Source organism: Misgurnus anguillicaudatus, chromosome 5 (assembly GCF_027580225.2).
Source record: "Misgurnus anguillicaudatus chromosome 5, ASM2758022v2, whole genome shotgun sequence".
NCBI lineage: Eukaryota > Metazoa > Chordata > Actinopteri > Cypriniformes > Cobitidae > Misgurnus > Misgurnus anguillicaudatus.
This window is the reverse complement of record NC_073341.2, coordinates 18,107,969-18,128,126: the sequence shown is the minus strand read 5'-3', so window position 1 is coordinate 18,128,126 and position 20,158 is coordinate 18,107,969. Positions and strand designations below refer to the sequence as shown.

At 38.5% G+C, this 20,158-nt stretch overlaps 1 protein-coding gene across 1 annotated transcript in view; it reads left to right on the top strand.

Annotated features, from left to right (window-relative positions):
* Positions 1 to 4,852: 4,852 nt before the first annotated feature.
* The window catches only part of cabp1a (calcium binding protein 1a), a 28,184-nt gene continuing 12,878 nt past the window's right edge, over positions 4,853 to 20,158 (top strand). Inside the window, exon 1 of the mRNA XM_055167226.2 lies at positions 4,853 to 5,823. Within this exon, the coding sequence (XP_055023201.2) occupies positions 5,104 to 5,823 (720 nt within the window). The 5' untranslated portion in view covers positions 4,853 to 5,103. The remainder of the gene's footprint in view (positions 5,824 to 20,158) is intronic.

Genomic DNA, 20,158 nt, shown 5'->3' with positions numbered 1-20,158 from the left:
GCACCTGTGTAGAACCATACGGGGGCCATATAGCACCATATGGTTCTACATAGCACTATATGGTTCTACACAGGTGCTTCACTGGTGCTTCACCGGTGCTATATGGCACTAAAAATGGTTCTGATGATATTCAAAGATATTTTGAGGCATTTTTGTAATTTTCCTCATATTTTTCATAATTTTCCAGTATTTTATGGAAGTCAATGGGGACTCTGATCCGATTGGTTACAAATATTCCTCAAAATATTTTCCTTTGTGTTTATCAGAACAAAGTCATTTATACAGGTTTGAAACAGCATTTAAATGGATAGTTCACCCCAAAATAATTTTATCACTGATGTCACCTTCTGACGTAGTTGCCAGCGTAGAGACACAGAATACGCTGGCAAGTAATTTGCACATTTATTGGGGGCTGTTTAAGTATTGTTTACAATGTTTGCATACTTTTTTTTAAAAAGCAGAAAAAACAAAAAACATTGGCAACTACGTCAGCATGCGCCATAGTTTAGTCGTGAACGTGCTTTGAACAACCATGAAGGAGAAAAAATTGTTGAATAAAATTGTTCGTTTTGTTTTGTTTGCGCACAAAAGTGTTTTCGTTCCTTCAAAATATTATTATTGAACGACTAATGAAACATGGACCTTTTTGGCGATGTCTTTCATTTTTTTCTGGGAAACAGATTGTGAAAGTAACTAAAGTCAATGGGACAGTCACAAGCCTCCTGGTTTTCATCAAAAATATCTAAAAATGTGTTATGAAGACAATTGGAGCACTTGGTGGTTTAGAACGACACAGGGGTAAGTGATTTATGATAAAATTACAATTTTGGGGTCAACTAACCCTTTAAAGAGCACCTATTATACACTTTTACAAGGTGTTTGGACATAAATGTGTGTTGGCAGTGTGTGAACACAGCCACCCTACAATGAAAAAATAAATTTTATCTCTATTATTAAACCAAAGCAGTCTCATTAAGCAATGTGATGTCACACTGTAAAAGCCCCGCCCATGGCCGCTGACTGACAGTCTTGTATTTTAAGTTTTTGCCTTCAGTGAGTTGGACAATGTCTGCTATTTTTTTCTGTTTCTTTGTGAAATCAGATCTATACAAAAGCATCTCTTTTGGTAAGGGAGTGAAGAGCAAGAGCTTATTTGCCTTTAAAGGTACACACACAAAGCGTTTTTGCTCCCACCCAAATAGGGGCATTTTGGACATGCTATAATAAATGATCTGTGGGATATTTTGAGCTGAGACTTCACAGACACATTCTCGACACACCTGAGACTTATATTACATTGTAAAAATGGGCATCATATGTGCCCTTTAAGCAATGCGCTGTATTTTTTGGAGATTTGAATATGGGGGTGGCAGATAACAGGAAATTGCAAAGGCAGCCATTATCATACCGCAGCTTTGGAGATTTACATAACCTATTTTGCTAACACAGAGGGGGGAGCAAGATAAATAGGAGATGAATGAAATAGCAGATGAAAGACAGCTGCAATCCACCTACGGTACATATCTGTTCTCTAGATAGCATTTTGCAGAGGTTGCAAATCTAATATACAGTTCCAAACTAAAGTTATACAATGACAGATTTGCATATAATCGTTTTCGGTTACAAGTATTGCTGGCTTTAAAATTATCACATACATTTTAACTTTAACAAACATATGAATAGTCAGATCAGTGGCATCTTTATTTACCCTCTTTTTCCATCCTGAACCTACATACATTACATTCAAATGTATAGAAAAACTTCTGTATACACTTGATTTAGTGTGCAAAAACGATTCACCAAACTTTTGCAATATCACATCACTTACGCAAGGGGGAGCTAGAGCAGTTTTCATATAGGTCAACGGGGTGCCTGCTTATTTCTGCTTGTCCTTTAAAGGTTAAGGTTGAGACATTTAATTAGAGGACCTATAAGATCTGTATCAACACAAAAGGGCACCTTTTACCAATAGCAGCGTTTACAAAGGACAAATATGACAGCTAGGGGTTGCATACCCACACACTGTCATTGACACAGTGCCCTTTTTTTATAATGAGGCCTACATTGTACTATTTTGATACTATTATGTACACTTTTGTCATATGTACCTTTAATGTAATAATATGCGTCATTTAGGAGTAAATAAAGTACACAGGTGTACATTCTTGAAGAGCAGCCTATTGGCCTAGTAACAAAAGCAGATGTGAACACTCCAGGGCATATGGGCATATACCTGTTCAACAACAAAGAGATATTCAATCTGTGCCTTAAAGGTGCAGTGTGTAATTTTTAGAAGGATCGTTTTACAGAAATGCACAATAATATGCAAAACTATCTTATCAGGGGTGTATAAACACCTTTCATAATGAACCGTTATGTGTTTATTACCTTAGAATGAGAGGTTTTAATTTACATACACTAAGGGTCCACTTACATGGAAGTCATCATTTTGGGCCAACATGTTTCTACAGAAGCCCTTAACGGACAAACTTTTTTTACTAAGTGTTCTCCGACGATGACATGTTTGTCCGGTGGTGGCTACAGTAGCTTCTCTATGTGTTTCAAAAGCGAGGGGTGAGCAGTGGACTGAGCTGTTGGTTGCAATTCACAACCTCACCACTAGATGCCCCGCTAAAATTTACACACTGCACCTTTAAGAAAGTCCCTACATGCATAACATTTAAAGGGGGGGATTTAATGGTATTTCAAGCATTCTGACTTATTAACACAGTTATAGAGTTGTTTCCTCATGCTAAACGTAGGCAAAGTGTCAAAAATGCAGTTGGGCGTGTTTCAGAGTATTTCTGTGCCGAATGCACTTCGCCAGGGTTCGTACAAGTTTCGGCTAATTTTTTTCGATTGCGGTTCTAACTGACGTTTCAGGGGTTACGTATCACTTCTTTATATGGGCTTCCGCCGGAAAACTTCCCCCGGAAAACCCCGCCCAGCCGTCAGTCAGCGGGAGACGCTAGAGCTTGCTAACAGCTTATCACGCCACTCAGCCTTGTTTAATTTCAAAAGTCAACAATGGCACAACAAGAAGTGTGTTTTTGGATGGAAGGAGAAGACATCCAGCCTTATGGAAACAATGGATATAGTTTATTATCCGGATTAGCAGCGGAGTTTTGCGTGTGTGTTTGATGCGGTGGATTTTCAGAACCGGGTCATGACGAGTTCCACGTGGTAAGTAAGACTTCTGTCTTATGTTGGAAATAGGCGCGTGTATATTATATAAATGACAGGAACATGTAGTGAATCATAAGTTAAAACAGTGTTGTATAGTGTTGTATGACTCGTACTCGCTCCTCCCGTGTTATAACTCCTCCTTCTTCATTTTTTCGTACGTTATCGGAAAGATTCGGTAAAGCTAATCTTTCTTTTATAAATCTGATTAAACTAAAGACTCTTCAGAGATATAAAGGATGTCATACTACTCTATAGGTACTCCAGATTGATATCAGAAATGCAGAAACAGCGTGTGTTACGTGAGCTTTAATAAAACTGCATGATTGATTTGTGTACACTATCTCTGAGTACACTCTCAAAAGCTGTAAGTGGTAAGATAGTAACTTTAAAAAGGTACTTAACATTTAAGTACAGATATGTAGGCTATACATTTGGTACCAATATATATGCCAGTGTACTTTTTAAAAGGGTACTGCGCTGCAAGTTTTTGCCAAAACACATTTCATTAATGCATTAAAATGAACTAACATGAAACAACATATTTTGGCATTTATTAATCATGGTGCATTAACTAATGTTAACAAATACAACACAGAAATGTTCATTAGTTCAAGTTAATAAATTAATTAGTATTAAACAGGTAACTCTATTGTAAACAGTTACATAAACTATAGATTTATTTTAAATGCATTTGTAAACTTTCCAAATTTGATAGTTAGGTTTCTTAACAGTCTTGTTAGTTATTCACAAAGAAAATAACACTTCTTCCAAATGATCAGATTAATGTTTTTATTAGAATAAACAATATTTAGTTTGATTTGCTTAAAACTTATAGGAATAGGTTAAGGTTAGATTGCTGTTTTACAGTAATATTTCTCCCCAAAATTTAAATTATGCAATATCCCTAATGAGGTTGCAAATGCATCTGTGGAAGTTTGGTGTTAATGTGTTGTATGAGGATGATGATTTTCAGAAATACCCCACAGGTGGCTTTTCTGGGTCTAAATGTCATGTGTTATACCGGTTATCTCAAATGTGCTTCATAGGGAATAAATGGACCATAAAGTGGCCTGAGGCTGGGATGTCCTGCACGGGAAGCGCAGTGGGGTTCAGTGTTTAATCAAGTGAAAATCTATGGGCAAGCGAGGAAAACTGCAACATAATGCAATCTGAACACTTTCGGTCCCCAGGGAAAGACAACACATTCAGGATGGTGAAACTAGATGTACATCAAAGAAGATATGAAGTATTTCTTGCATTATGGGAAAGATTTGACCAAGTATTTAAGGAGGGATTATTTTAATCATTTTGTGGTTAGGCCCCTGATTTATGATTCTTGGCTATGGTCTAATTTTACGATGAAATTACATTGGGGCTAAAATGGTGAACTTTTGTTACCGTGTTGAGTTTCTGAACTTGAAACTTTGAATAAAACTAATCTCAATGATGTAAAAAGATGTAAAACTGTCATAAATAACCTACATTGCATCATATTTATTTATTATCTAATCACACATCATCTGGAGGTTACACTGACTTACACACACACGGGCATATGTGATGATGCACACCATACGTTCCTCCTCTCTCTCTCTCTCTCTCTCTCTCTCTCTCTCTCTCTCTCTCTCTCTCTCTCTCTCTCTCTCTCTCTCTCTCTCTCTCACACACTCACTCTCCTTCGCAATCTTTTTTTGGTTTATGTAGCCCATCTCCCCATTACCTTCGCGTCCAACCAGAATAGCGCCACACCGTTTTGGAAGGCAATCAGGTGGCACTAACTTCAACACGAGAGCATCGTTTCACTATCTCGGAGGCGCCGATGAACCACATTCTGCACTACTCAATTAACAAAAATGTGACACCTCAAACGTCAACCTTTACTTTCAAGGGCATTTCGCCAGGCTGACTGTAACCAGGATGAGTTTCGCGCTCCCCAAAAGCGAATCGAAGACCTCCTTGCTGCGATCCTCCGCACAGACCAGAAGAGCAGCAGCAGCTCAGCATCCCGAGCATCCCGGAGCCCGACGAACACACCATCAGCGTTCAGCGGCGGCGTCCGCGGCATCTGGCACGGAGACCGGCCCAGACGAGTCGTTTATGTCAGCGGATTGCGACGCGAGCTCGCGGAGACCCCTGTGTCACCCCTCACTGGTCGGTAACCGGAATAGCGCGGAGAAGAGCCACCCACAGCACTCCCACTCGCACGGACACACTCTTCCCACGGCACGCAGCCAGGAGGACCTGTCGGAACTCCGGGAGCGCAAAACTGCCAGACGACACCACCATCATCATCATCACCATCATCATCACCACCATCATCACCGGCACCGGTCCACCCGGGACGACCTGCCCCAAGAGCCCCGACCGAAACACTCTCACGCCGCTCGCATGCCGAGCAGAACTCAGTCGTTCTCTGAGTGCAGGGACGAACCGGTTGTCTGTTTTGACTCACCCCGACTGGACCGGACTCGACCGGGGTCGTCCACGAGCAAAGAGGCGTGTCTTTCCTCCACCGCCTCATCCTCACCGGTACCCGCGTCCTCCTGCCGCTCATCCAGGAGGTCAGCCAGGTCCAGCGCAGCAGCATCGGAGGCAGATCTAAATCTGCGCCCTTTCCTAAACTCAGTGTTTGGACAGGTAAGGTCACAACATATAGCTAGGGCAACTTTGATTGAAATGAACTTTGGGACCTTTTAGACGCCACAAGTGGGCAGGGTCTTCAGTGACACATGAGTCTGAATTAAATAAAAAACGCTTTTAAAATGCGCACACAATGCTGTCTCTTGTGTACTTGAAAATTGTTTAGGGAAACATTGTATTTGGGAACATCACGTCTGAAAATGTTCTTGGCAGATGCTCTGTATAGCTCAGTGGTAGAGCTTTGTGTTAGCATTGCAAAAGGTCATGGGTTCAAACCCAGCACACTTAGAAAAAAATGTATACTCTATAATGCATGTCTGTTGTTGGATAAAAGCATCCGCTAAATGCATAAAAATGCAAAGTATATGTCCAGAGACCCTTTTAAGTCAAAGGTTTGTCTTAAATAACTATTTTTCTTAAATGTTTATAGCCTGAGCCTTAAAAATAAAGGTTCCTTAAATAGTCTTTGTTGGCCTGCATGGTTCCTTTGACATTCATTGAACCTTTCTGTTGGACAAACATTCTTTTTAGTGGACAAAAATGTTTTACGGATATATAAAAAGTAAGAAAGAAGGGACTTAAAGATTCCTTGGGGAACCAAAAAGAACCATTTTTAGCTGCGATTAATTGAGTTTTTTTGAGGAACGGATGTATGCTGTAGATGCTTGCTTTCAGTGCACATATCACTTTGAAAATCTGTGTCATTAATAATGAAGACCTAAAAGCACAAGCTCTGGACGAACAGGTGGTCCTAAAGCTTTGGACGTTGAAAGGTGAAGAGTTCCTGTGTAGAAAACAATGAAACATCCGTTTGTGATATGTAAATTAAGTATTACAAACACAGATGTGTTTTAGTAATTGAAAGGTGTTGTGGTGTGGTGTTTAATGGTACCGCAATAATGGCTTTGATGCTACGCCGTGATTTTAAAACCACACACATGCTTATTTTTAGCAACACTAATGTGGGTCTTGCTTTTTAAAGCTTTTTAAACTGACCTATCACAATGAGTCAGAATTCATGGTATTAAGATACTGTTGTTGAGTTAAAAGGTGGCCAAACTGAAGCGTTAGTCCAGATCAGACCTTTGAGGTTCAAGGTCAAAGCTGTTCTCGTTATTACAGTGAGAGTAGCTAATACAAATAAAACAGTTTAATTAAAGAGGTTAAATGAACCTGAAACAAGTTCAAAAACATCAAAGCATTCACGAGAATCAGCTTCAAGGTCAAAGCTGGCTGTTTCACTGAGATTCTCCATCTGTCCTTGCAGCAAGCAATAGCATTTCACCATCTACAGTATAGGTTAACTATAAACATGATATTGTCCGGCTAAACTTGAATTTGGTTGTTTTTACCCAAAATAACTTGCGAGATTCAATCTTGTATGCAAAGTCAATAGTGATTACAAGGTGTTTGGTTTCATTTATTTATTTGGGCTATGGTTAGACATCTATAACATTTTCACTGAGTTGGGCTTTCATTTGGTCTGTGTTTGGACAGCTATCAGACGTAACTTAAATGCAAAATTGCTTGGGTGTTGAAGTGGTCCATTAAAGGGACAATAAGTAGGATTTTTCGCCATCTAGTGGTGAAATTGTATTTTGCGCTTTTCCAAATGCGTGTTGCAGCTACGGTAACCGTTATGTAATCGCTGATCTCCTTGTCCGTTTCAGCTAGTTCACGTGTTCTGAATAAAAACACGTTGGTAGGCTAGTGCTTTTCGTCCCTCTCTGCTATTATAGTTTATCAATACAGCGGGAACGACATGGAAGCCTCCTTGGACTTACCCGTTCGATGTAAGTAAAGAGAAAAATTCTAAGCTAACAAAGAAAAGTCAGATCCCTGCAGAGGTCATTCGACACCAACGAGGACATATTTATGAATAAAGACATTGATTTTGATTAATAAAAAGTACCCTATTTACCGTCCCTTTAAAGCTCCAATAACACACACTGTTTCTGCTTATCTCATGTTAAGAGGTATTGCACCTGCCATTTCCCCGAAGACTCCTTAGTTTTAACAAATGTATAAAAGCACCCTTGGGGCGTGCTGTGGGAGGAACGAGTCATGTGCAAGCAAACACAAACAAACTCGTTATCTCTGGATAACTTTGATTCACGATGTTTATGTCGTTTACATTATATGCATTTACGTGCATATAATTCAACATAACACAGAAGCCTGTCTTACCGCCTGCAACTCATGAATCGGTTGGGACTTTTCAACGGAATCCAGCGTTAAACAAACACATGAAAAACTCTGCAGCTACCCCAGATAAACAAATTAAATCCATTCTTTCCATAAGGCTGGCTTACTTGGAAAACTGAACATGGCTTTCTTCTCCTTACATCCAAAAACACACTTCTTCTTTAGGCCATTGTTGAGTCTTGATATAAAACAAAGCTGTCACATGAAGTGATGCCTGTGACCAAGTGTCCTCTTAGTTCTGCTCTCACGCTGATTGAGGTGGGAAGTCCCCATAAAATAAATATGATACATACGGTCTACCCACCGTACGTAAGATGTACCCATGTTTGAAAAAAACTTACTTGTACGAACCCTGGTGCAAGTGCATTCGACACAGAAATACTCTGTCACACGTCCAACGGTTTTTTGACACTTTGCATATGTTTAGCATGAGGACTCTAAAGGGGGTCACACACCGTACAGGCACCTCAGCGCCGCGCTGTTCTAAAAAAATTAAACACATTGTTTTCTATGAGTATACGCACACAGCCGCCGACAGGTGGCGCCTGTACGCAGCGCCTAGTTACGACTGAGGAAGTTACTCAAATCCCTGTCGCGCCACAGATCACCACTCCCATAGTTAAACATTACATACCATCATATTTGTTCCAAATTATTAACGATTAATATTGGCTGCTAACGTATATTTTGCATTTGAAGTAGACGCTATCTGACGAAGCTTGCGCCATTTAATGTGCACTTCCGGTGTAGGATACCTCCGAGTTGTCCTAGACACGACTCGACGTGGCTCGTCTCTGAGATGCGCGTCCGGTATGCATTAAATACTTTTAACCCCCGACATATTATGCAGAGTATTTGTCTCTTTTTGATATTCAGAAGGTGTTTCAACTAATTTGACAACCAGCCAGTCAAAAAAGTCATCATTATTGCCTAAACTGTGTTATGCATGTGCAAAATACTTGAAGAATTTTACTAGCATTCACAGAGGGATGACACTTTTCCCGGAAAAACCTTCTGTTTGGAAGTATGTTGTTTGGGCTGTCAGCATCAGACGCTGTATGAATCAGTGCGGCTGGCTTAGAATCTCCCTCTGTTTTCACAGGGTGTGTGTGTGTGTATCTGTAAACACACACAATTTACCAGAAATGCAGTGTAATAGGCTTGAGATCACAGCGGTCACACATTCTCTATGTCTGAATTCCTAACACACTGGCGTATTCAAGTATTTAGAAAAGAACGACAAAAATGTCCTTAAATGACAATGCATTTTTTTCCTCATAAATCAATTTAATGGCAAACCAGATATGGTTTCCCTTTCTTTTAATGCTATTCTTAGCACCACATCCTTTTGTTTCTGTATTTATATATGTGTGTGAGTCATTCCTCCAGTATATTTTTGTATCTACTGTCGAAGGTGCCCCTCCTCTTATTTTTCCTGACTGATGTGTTTTACTAGTCACAGTGACCTTGCTATTGTCTTCTGGGAGATCAAGAACCAGATATGAGTGTAAGGGTATAATAAAAACAGAAGGAGAGAAAGAAAGAGTTTTACTTTTTTTAATATTATTGAAAATATCGAATAACAGTATTGTAATGAAAATGGGATTTTACAGTAAAATGAATTTAAAGAGCACCTATTTCATTGCCAAAACAATGTAATTTTGTTTATTTGGTATAATACAATGTGTTTGCATGTTTTATGGTTAAAAAACATTATTTTTTACATATCGTACATTTTTGTAGTTCCAGATATACTGCTTTCCTCAAACACTCCGATTTTGTACAAACCTCATTGATTTGGAAAGCCCCTGATTGGCCAGCTAATCTGTACATTGTGATTGGCCCGAATACCTCTGCCGTCACGTTCGAAAGACTTGCTCACAATGCAATGCTGATAGGAGTTAACTTACAGATTGTGAGTCCAAGCGGGAGGAATTATGATAATGTCGGTTTTACTACATCACCAATCCCAGAGAGTAAACTGTTGCCTACAATCCATGTGTTTGTTGTAGTCCAAGAAAAGAGATTTACGTTGGAAACGAAAACTTGCATCATTGTTTAATTTGGGGTTTGTACCTTTTGCATATTGTTAACATGTAGGGGAGAACCCTTACATCCCAAACTGTGACAGCATCTTAAGCACATAAACCCTTGACAGAGCTGACAAATATCGTGTTATTTACTCACCGTTTTCCGCGTGTAGATCCTGAAAGTTGTTTTCAACCATGATAAGTAAAGCTTTGTCCACACGAAGCCGGTGCATTCCCTATCCGATCATTTTTTTCCCTTGTTCTAAAAAAATAATCCGTAAACACGAAACCACTGAAACCGACTGAAAGCGGTGTAGTATATATGCCGGACCAGTATGGGGCGCTGTAATTCTGCCACAGATATACACTATACACGTAGAAGAAGACTTTGAGCATGCGCATAACCAACGTATGATGTTGTCCATTATCGCTTGTTGGTCACCACAATTACATAGAAGCAATAGATTTTGCTGTAATAAAGCTAGCAGGCTTTAGTAGCTTCTGTAGCATGAACACAATCACGTAGTCCGCCGTTATTGTTTTTGCTGTTACGTGTGACGTTTCCGACACGTGATGTGATGACGTTTTCGCTTCACAAAATATACGGATTGGCTGTACATACGAAACCGCAAGGGTGTCGATTTCAGATTTATCCACTTTAGGACCCGGTTTCAAAAAATAGCGGTTTCACTCTCTCAAAACGCCGGATCCGTGTGGACGAAACGGCAATACAATAACAAATTTATACGTATACAGTGATATGCGTCTCCATGTGGACAGCCCCTAAAGCAGTCATTTTTTTCTTATAACGCGTTATGTTTCTGGTTTCATGTGTTAAGTGATCAATCTACAGGTTATTTAGTGCTCTAACACATCCTGAATTTTGACTTCTCAGAGTTTTTCAAAATAAAAGTAAATCATGTTTAAATGTAAGGAGATCCTGTCGGGTCGAAAGTAACAAAAGTCGAAAGTTACTTTTGTCTCGCTGCTAATACTGTTGTATATGTAAAAATTGATATTATTCTAATTTGATTTAATTTCATTTTCATAGTGTTCAAACTGTTGAAAAAAGTTTTATTCTCAACAATTTAAATTGTACTGTTGGTGTCAGGGATGGTGATGGACGAACCCAAGTGCAGACAGCTCTCAACTCAAAAGACTTTTATTATAGAACAAAAAACTCCCTCGAGGGGGTAAACAAGGCAAGACTGAAATAACAGCAGACATGACAAAACTAAAGAGACTCCTGACGATGAAGTACAAAAAAAAAAGTTTGGTTCTCCTGAATTGCTTGTATTTGTTAAAAAGTGGAGAGATATTCTTCAAACAGACGTTTAACGGGAGCGTCTCATTGGTGTGGCTGTTGATGAAGTGCACAACGTTGTCCTATGGTGAGTAATGTTGTTTATTTAGATGCTATTCGGTTGCGGCTGGTTATTTCAATAACTGACTTGTTGCCAGCCGGCTCGTTATTGTGGGTCCGAAACGTGACGCTAGATGAAACAAACTGTGATTGGTTGTTTGACATGTCGGTCAAACCAGGCGCGGAGCTATGGGCGGGCCTGGGCGGGCCTGGGCCCGCCCAGATTGACAGCTGGCCCGCCCAATCAGAAATGTAAAAAATACTACTCTGTACATGTATACTACTTTATGTGGTGTAATTTATCTATTGCATGTTATGTTAAAAACAGTAAAATTATAAGTAAGCCTGATAACTATTTAAAAACTATTAAAGCAGTTGAATGTTGCGTTATAATGAAATATTCCCGAGCAGATTTCAGCCATGATCACTTTAAGAAGTTTTTTTGCAAGCAAGTAGAAAACGTATTTTGAATAACAACACGTTATAAATATGTGCTGCGCGCTTTCCTCTCAATAACATAAACACACAACAAATATGACAGCGGGGTAAAAAAAAGAAAGAAAACATCTGATCATAGTGATGTTGTTTGATATAGCGATATAGCAGCACTATAAGTCACGCCACGTTTATTGCTACACTTTATACAATATAGCCTATTGCTTTTAAGCAACAAATAGCCTATCATAACAACCTATAAGCCTACTGTGTAATTGAGACATTAATTTAAGAAATGCATTAAAGCAGAAAGACGTAGGCTGCGGAAATATAGTGGGTTCAGTTCAATCCACACCACAGACGTTCTTGGTTTGCTTCTTATTGATTAAATCGAGGCAATCGTTTGATCAAACATTGATTAATATTAAGATACAATTTATACAAAACGAAATTCACTTTAAAGAAAGTCTTTCTACAAAACAAACCTCGCAAAATCGCTTGCCCGACGTCCATTACGGCTATGGCGAATTCCTGTCGGGCTAAAAAAAATGATGCGCCTTGGCCGTCGGGCGGAGGAAAAAATATTGTAATGTGTTTGCATTCTCTCAGATTTAGTTAGGTAATTATGTTGTATGTAATTCGGCGTCATCTTGTTAGCCATTACTATTCTCACTAACAAGTGAAACTGTCTGGAAATAAAGTGAAAGCATTAAATCCATTATTCCTTTCGTTCACGTCTGATATGCGCGCTCCTCGGCTCCGCTCTTCACGAGTAGGCTTGCTCTTGTGCTCATCAAAAAGTATATTAAATGTTTATTTATTTGTCATTTCGTTTAACCTCAGAGTCTAACATTATTCTAGCAATTCCCTTTTTCTTTCTTTATTTAGTAAGTTAACTTAAATATGTGAGAACGAAAATATATTTTTAGTGATTTGCATGAAGAGAATATGATGTTAGAAGCTTCATTTTAAGCATTTAGTAGCCGTATTTATTTAAACACTTTAATAGGTTATTTAAAAAAGTATAAGGTTTTTTTGGGTTCATTTATATTTCCTGTCACTGTGTGCAGGTTCTTTTTTGTAGGCTATGAGAGCCCAATATTTTTTTACCAAAAAGGCTTAATAAATGTCACGTTGCATTACAATTTAAAGTATCAATAATGTCAAAAATGTGACGTGCAGTTCGGGTGTGTGTGTATGCTGTTTAAATTAGTGTTCTGAAGTTTTGACGAATTTTATAGACTTGTTATAGTTTCTTATTCAAAAGTGACACCCATAGATTCAGGCCCACCCGGACTTAATCCATGCCCACCCATATGTCACGTTCTGCATCCGCCACTGGGACAAACAGCTCGTGGGCGGGCTTTGTCTAGAACTTTTTTGAGTTATTGACCACAGCAAAAATATATCTCTGTCTATAACATCATCTTTTAAAATTAAGTTTTTCTGAAAAATTGTACTTTCGCCCCTGCTCTCCCCTACTAATACACTCTTACGTGCTTCATTACATAATGATTTAAAATAAACTAACTAACAAATGTTTCATGGAATTATTTTAACTGTCTTAGTACATGTTGTACATGTAAGTGTGTATTAGTACACGTTAACAATGGAAACTGGAATCTGCTTTACACCCTTTCTTTCACAGAACAGCTTTAAAGTCATTCTCCTAAACATAATCTATTACAGTGACCTTAGGCAAGTTTTTTTCTTATGTGTAGGTTTTTGTTCAGATGTACAAGTAGAAATTGTGTGTTGAAATGTGTGACTATATCTGCTTTGACAAGATGAGAGCTGACACAAAAGTATAGGCTGAGCGCTGAAGTTAACCGAGAGCTTGAGAAAGGGGAGATGATAAAGGAGAGAAGAGGCAGGGTAGGGCTTCAGCTACCCATTCTTATTCTCAAGATGATTCATTTCTTCTGGAAAAATGAGAGGGGGATATAGAGACTGATGTGGTGTGACAGATAAACAGACAAACAGTGTGTGTGTGTGTGTGTGTGTGTGTGAGAGGGAAATATTCTTAAAGGGATAGTTAAAATAAGTGTTATTTATATGTGGTCAGTCCTCATTTACGCACCCTCATATCACTCACTCTCCTCTGTTCATTTCAAAAGCAGAATTTTGAACAGTTTAAAGTTCACGCAGCTCCTTTATCCGTGCCCTGAAGGTGAATAGGCGCTAAAGCTATCAGTCCCTGCCTTTAACAGTCTCCTTTTGTCATCCAGAGAAGTATAAACATGGGTTTGAAACAATATGAGAATAAGTTTATAATAATGGCAGCATTTTTATTTTGGTGTAAACTGTCCCTTTATAAAACAAAAAGCCAGAACATAACATTTATCTGTTACAGACAGAAAACTATTATAACCAGATGGACTGTTACTGTAATAGGACTCTATTGATGCTTTGGCAAGACAGCATGGTTATGAAATTTTTAAAAGGTTAAGGTTAAACTTACAATGAAAAGCAATACGAGTGTAATGGCTGCATCAAGTGGCAGTGATGCAATATGTGAATTCTCTTAAATGCTCTTATACAAAAATACTGTCCATTACCATGACACAATATCAGATAATGATTTCAGGGTACTATATATATATATATATATATATATATATATATATATATATATATATATATATATATATATATATATATATATATATATATATATATATATATATATATATATATATATATATATGGTATTGAATGAGTAGCATATTTATGAGGTTGTGATAAAGCATTTTGATGATTTCCAATATAAAGTCTTGACCCTGAAGCAAATGCAGTTGAGAAGCACAGATACTTCAAAGTACCATAGTTATCCAAAAAGCCATAATAGTACTTTTATAGGCTATTTTTGTGAGTGCAGTGTTTGTTTTTGTAGTAGGTCAAAACAAAAGGATATCATGTCCATGATAATGTAGGATTGGGGTGTGTGGTAGTTTCAGCTGTCTGTGTAAATGATTGTTTGGATTAGAGAGCAGGCCTCCAACAGTGACAATGATAATATGTCTGAATGAAACACAATCTCCACCCATCTTCGAAACACACACACACACACACACAGAGAGAGAGAGAGAGAGAGAGAGAGAGAGAGAGAGAGAGAGAGAGAGAAAGAAAGAAATAGGCAGACTATAGACAGAGATAGACAGATTATAGATATATAGAGTTAAGTTTCTTAGCATCCTCTCTTTTTGCGTGATTTACATGTTAAGTCAATGCAAAGACGCGATTAGGCATCTTGCGGCACGGTAGGCGCGGCGCGAATGCAAAGACACAATTTGCAAAGACACAATTTGTCTTTGCATTGATTTAACATGTAAATCGTTCGGGCTTGCCGCCTCTACCGCGTCTAGTGTGAACCCTGCATAATGGTGCATTCACACCAACCGCGGTAGAGGCGGCAAAAACACGCTGTTCGCGCGTAGTTGGATGCTTGAACATTTGAGATAACTCGCTTCATTCGCTCGTGAAATTCTAGTAATTTGAGACATTTACATGGAAATTCGCGTCATGGGAGGGGCTTCTGCGACTCTGCTGAGACTCCCCTCGCTTCCCATCTCCTGCTCGCTTCCCATCACAGGGTTGGTTGTCACAGGGTATGGGGTTGGTTGTCCCTATAGACCATTTCAAGAGATGGAAACAACACTGGTCCAGAAGCACTTCCTGTTTCAGTTTTTTAACACTATATAAACGTTGGGACAAAATAAACCAACAGAACATATAGAACTGAATTAACTGAAGTTAAACAAACATCTTAAAGATAATGATATATGTGAAATAAAAAAATACTGTCACAAACTGTAACAGGAAGTGTTTCTGGACCAGTAGTGTTTACATCTTTTGAAATGGTCTATAGAGGTTCAATAGCATTTCAGTGATAAATTGGGATCTAAAAAGATAATGTGTAACTTTTTAGTTTTTAAAGCCAGAAACTGCAAATAAGTTTTAATATGAATAGCACCCCTATGATAGTTGTCATCAATGCCCCTTATGTTTAAACAATGGGATTAAAGTGGGTGATCAGTTACTTGAATTGTCTACTGTGTTGAGAAATAAAATGAAATAATTTTTAGTGTTAAAACCTCTTTATTTAATGCTTTATTTATTTTATTTTAACAGCAAACAAAAACAAACAAACAGACTAACAGTCTTAAAAGGTCTTCATGTCCAATACTCACATGTGACAACCAACCCCGCAAGCTATGAGACAACCATCCCCAACTGACTTCTTAACAAACATGCTAAGCTAGCTGCCACACGGCTTTAACTTGATAGCTAAAAGATGATTCAAAATAAAGCTACTACTTTTGGCTTTTCAATGAGTGTTTTGTTTTTGAATGACTAATATCCTACAAGATCTCAACACAAAAACAACACCAACATGAAAATTTACTCTAACCCATAAAAATAAAAAATTGTCTCCTAACCTCAATGTTTTGTGTCTGCTCAGCAAAATTACAAGTGCAAATGACTAAGCTATCAAAGGCTAACAGATTGATATCAAAAGTGTACCACAGTGCCATGTGTGTCTGGAATAAGCAAAGTGACAACCAACCCGTGAGACAACCAGCCCTGATCTCCCCTACCTACGGCTAATGTTAGTGTAGCACTTATGTCACTGCAATCGTAATAACTATGCTACTGGACCAGTTCTAGGTTCGTTGAGTGGTGTATGTTATATTAGAAAAGACACATGAGACATGAAAACTTATATAAATTAATTAGCAGTTTACTGAACAGGAATAAGAATGGAATAAATTATTCAATAAATGTATTGATAAATATTTACCCCACAAAATGTAGATCAATAAATAATCAATAAATATTTACAGTAAAAGATGTGTCAATAAATAATCAATGTAGATCAATAAATAATCAATAAATATTTATAGTAAAAGATGTATGTCAATAAATAATCAATAAATATTTACAGTACGGTATGTATAATAAATAATTTTAAATCCTTTATATTTAATCTTTTCTTATTTAAATAAGTTTAAATGGATTTAACTGGTTTAAGTATGGGTTTATTCTGGTTAGTTTTGTTCTTAGACCGGTCTATTAAATTTTAATCAGCTCTTTTAGAACAGTTGCTTTAACTATTTTTCAGCTATTTGTTTCTAGTTTTCTTTTAAGTTAACTCTTCTTTAAGGGAACAGGTACGAATTTTAGTGTGCTTATGTTAGTGTGATTGTTTCACTTTATAGGGTCTAACTCTTTCTTTGCAGGTAAAATGTAAGGATTTAAATGTTTCTTTTGTTTGTGCAATTGCTACACTTTGGAGTCTCACTTTAACAGAAAACATAAAAGAAAAAAAAATACAATACATCAACCAATTTTCATTCATACATTCACCTATTCACCAATTTCTCTATTCAATAAATCTAAATTATTGTGTTGCAATTTCAGAATTTCAGTTCAGAGGATCCGTCCAATTCGATGTTTTCAAAGGTCAATGTCCAATGTGATTAAAAGAATATAGCTCAGTGGTTCACTTTGTTCATGTCAAACCGTGTAAGCGATCAGAATGCGGTGTTTCAGTTCTTGCAGGTTAAAGATCCTTGGGTTGGCTCGCCATCTAGTATCCAGTTGAAATATCTGTTCATTCGTATGCTGTCTCGCAATACGCTGATTATCCAAAGGTCCGATCTGGTGTCGAGCTGTCCACAAACTTTCCGTGTAGGGGAAAAAAACCTGGCCTGCACAGCAGGCCATAAAGAAAATGTCAAATAAATAAATAAAATAAATTATCTCAACAGTAACAACTGCTTATTCTCATGTTTAACGCTGATAACGGAGGATTGCGATTCCTCTCGTTACTGACTGTCACCATGGTAACATCAAACAACTTGCTTTGCCGTTTCCCAAAATACAAATAAATCAATATACAATGTCAAAGTATAAGGGAAAAATCTTAATATTACATACATTTCCCTTTTTTTAACATAAAACATTCATAAGCTGATTGTACACCGATAATTTGTTACACTGTAATATATTGAACTCAATACACATTAAAACACAGTGAAACTCACCAAAACCGTCTTCAAAACACTCCTCAAAACCACCGCTAAGATGTTATAGGGATGATTCTCGATGAACAAAATATTAGAAGTGTTAAATAAGCCTAATTTTGGAGTTTAGTTTAAGGTGTCTGGATTTCGTGTGTATCTTATCAATTTTCCGTTAGCGTCTGCCGTTAATGTTAAAAAAACAAAACAAAACAAAACAAAACAGCTCGTGCATAACTGTGAAAGTGTCTTAAAGGGGCAGAGTGATATTAAACTAAAGGGATGGTTCAACATCATTAAAAGAATTAAAACCAAAATCAATATTTTAATATATTGTGTGGTTTCTAAATAACGTATTTATCTATTTATTGCTATTTATTAATTATATTATATATTATTATATATATTATTTATTTCACTAATATTATTTATGTTTCTATTTGAACTGTGGGTTACATCCTCCCCTCCTTTCCTGATGCACGTCCCTGTGCATCCTATTAGCAACTACACGGCCATCACTCTATGTGACTGCCAGGAGTTTGGCTCATTTAAAGAGTCTGAGATGACTGCACTCAAACTCTGAAACAATGACTGCACTACTGTGACTAAGGGATTTCCTAAGTGGGGGTAAGTAAGTCTCTTTGTGGGTTGTCTGTGTCTACTAGACTTTCTTAGGTGGCTTCCATTCTCTGTGGCATCTTCCTGTAGATGTGCATCAGGTAACTTATTCTCTCCCAGGTTCATGTCAGATAAGTTATTCTCTCCCGGATTCATCTCAGGTAAGTTATTCTCTCCCAGATTCATCTCAGGTAAGTTATTCTCTCCCAGATTCATCTCAGGCGAGGTGTTCTCTCCCGGATTCATCTCAGGTAAGTTATTCTCTCCTGGATTCATCTCAGGTAAGTTATTCTCTCCCGGATTCATTTCAGGTAAGTTATTCTCTCCCGGATTTATCTCAGGTAAGTTATTCTGCGGATTTACAGGTAGGTAGGTTTCATCTGGTAGACTTGGAACAGTTATCACAGAAGCAGCCTCAGGAAAAGCTTTAGCTACATCTGGAAGGTCTTTCTCAATGGTGGACACTGTGAAACGTCTTGGCTTCCTCGGCTCTGTGTTTCTCATGAAGGACTCTATGGTTGCAGGGGTGTGGTGAACACCAATGGTATCTACAACCGTGGCATCATGCCCATAAAAGTAGGTGATGTCATGGTCTTCGGAATCAGAGTCTTGACATTCAGATTCATATGACTGTTCACTCCTTGGGCACTGACGAGTCCTTGGACGTCTAGGTTTCTCCTTGATGGCCACTTCAGGTTCAACTGGGGTAAGAGGAAGAAACCCACAAGGCAGTAGCAGGTCTCGATGAAGAGTTCGTATCGGACCATCTTTGGTTTCAGGCCTCACAACATAGACTGGGATGTCTCCAGACTGTTTGATGACAACATACACATCAGATTCCCACTTGTCTGCCAACTTCTGCTTGCCTCTGAGGCGAACATTCCTCACCAGGACTCTGTCGCCTTTAGTCAGGGTGGAATCAACAACATGCTTGTCAAATCTTGCCTTATTGCGATCAGCAGTCTTTTTTGCATTTTCTGTTGCTACCTTGTAGCTTGCTTCCAGTCGGGACTTCAGGTTGCGGACATACTGTGAGTGAGAGCCTTGCTTGTAGTTGACAGGTAAGCCAAATGCTAAGTCTACTGGTAACCTTGGTTGTCTTCCAAACATGAGTTCATAAGGGGTGAAACCAGTGACTTCACTTCTAGTACAGTTGTAGGCATGTACTAAAGGCTTGACATATTCTCGCCAGTGACTCTTCTTCTGGTTCTCTAGGGTGCCTAGCATGTTCAAAAGGGTCCGTTTGAAGCGTTCAACAGGGTTACCTCTTGGATGGTATGGAGTAGTTCGTATCTTACGGATGCCTGCTAGGTCACACAGCTCCTTGATAGTCCGGGACTCGAAGTCTGGACCTTGATCACTATGGAGTCTTTCTGGGATGCCATAATGGACAATGAAGTGGTCCCAAAGGCATTTAGCAACAGTCTGAGCCTTCTGGTTTGAGGTGGGAATGGCCACTGCATATTTCGTAAAGTGGTCCGTGATGACCAGGATGTCTTTGGTGCCACTGGAGTCTGGCTCTAGGGTGAGAAAGTCCATGCATACCAGCTCAAGAGGTCGTGTGGCTGTGATGTTCACAAGAGGTGCAGCTTTCTCTGGTGGGACTTTACGCCTCGTGCAGCGGTCACAGGTCTTGATCTTGGCCTCTACCTCAGCTG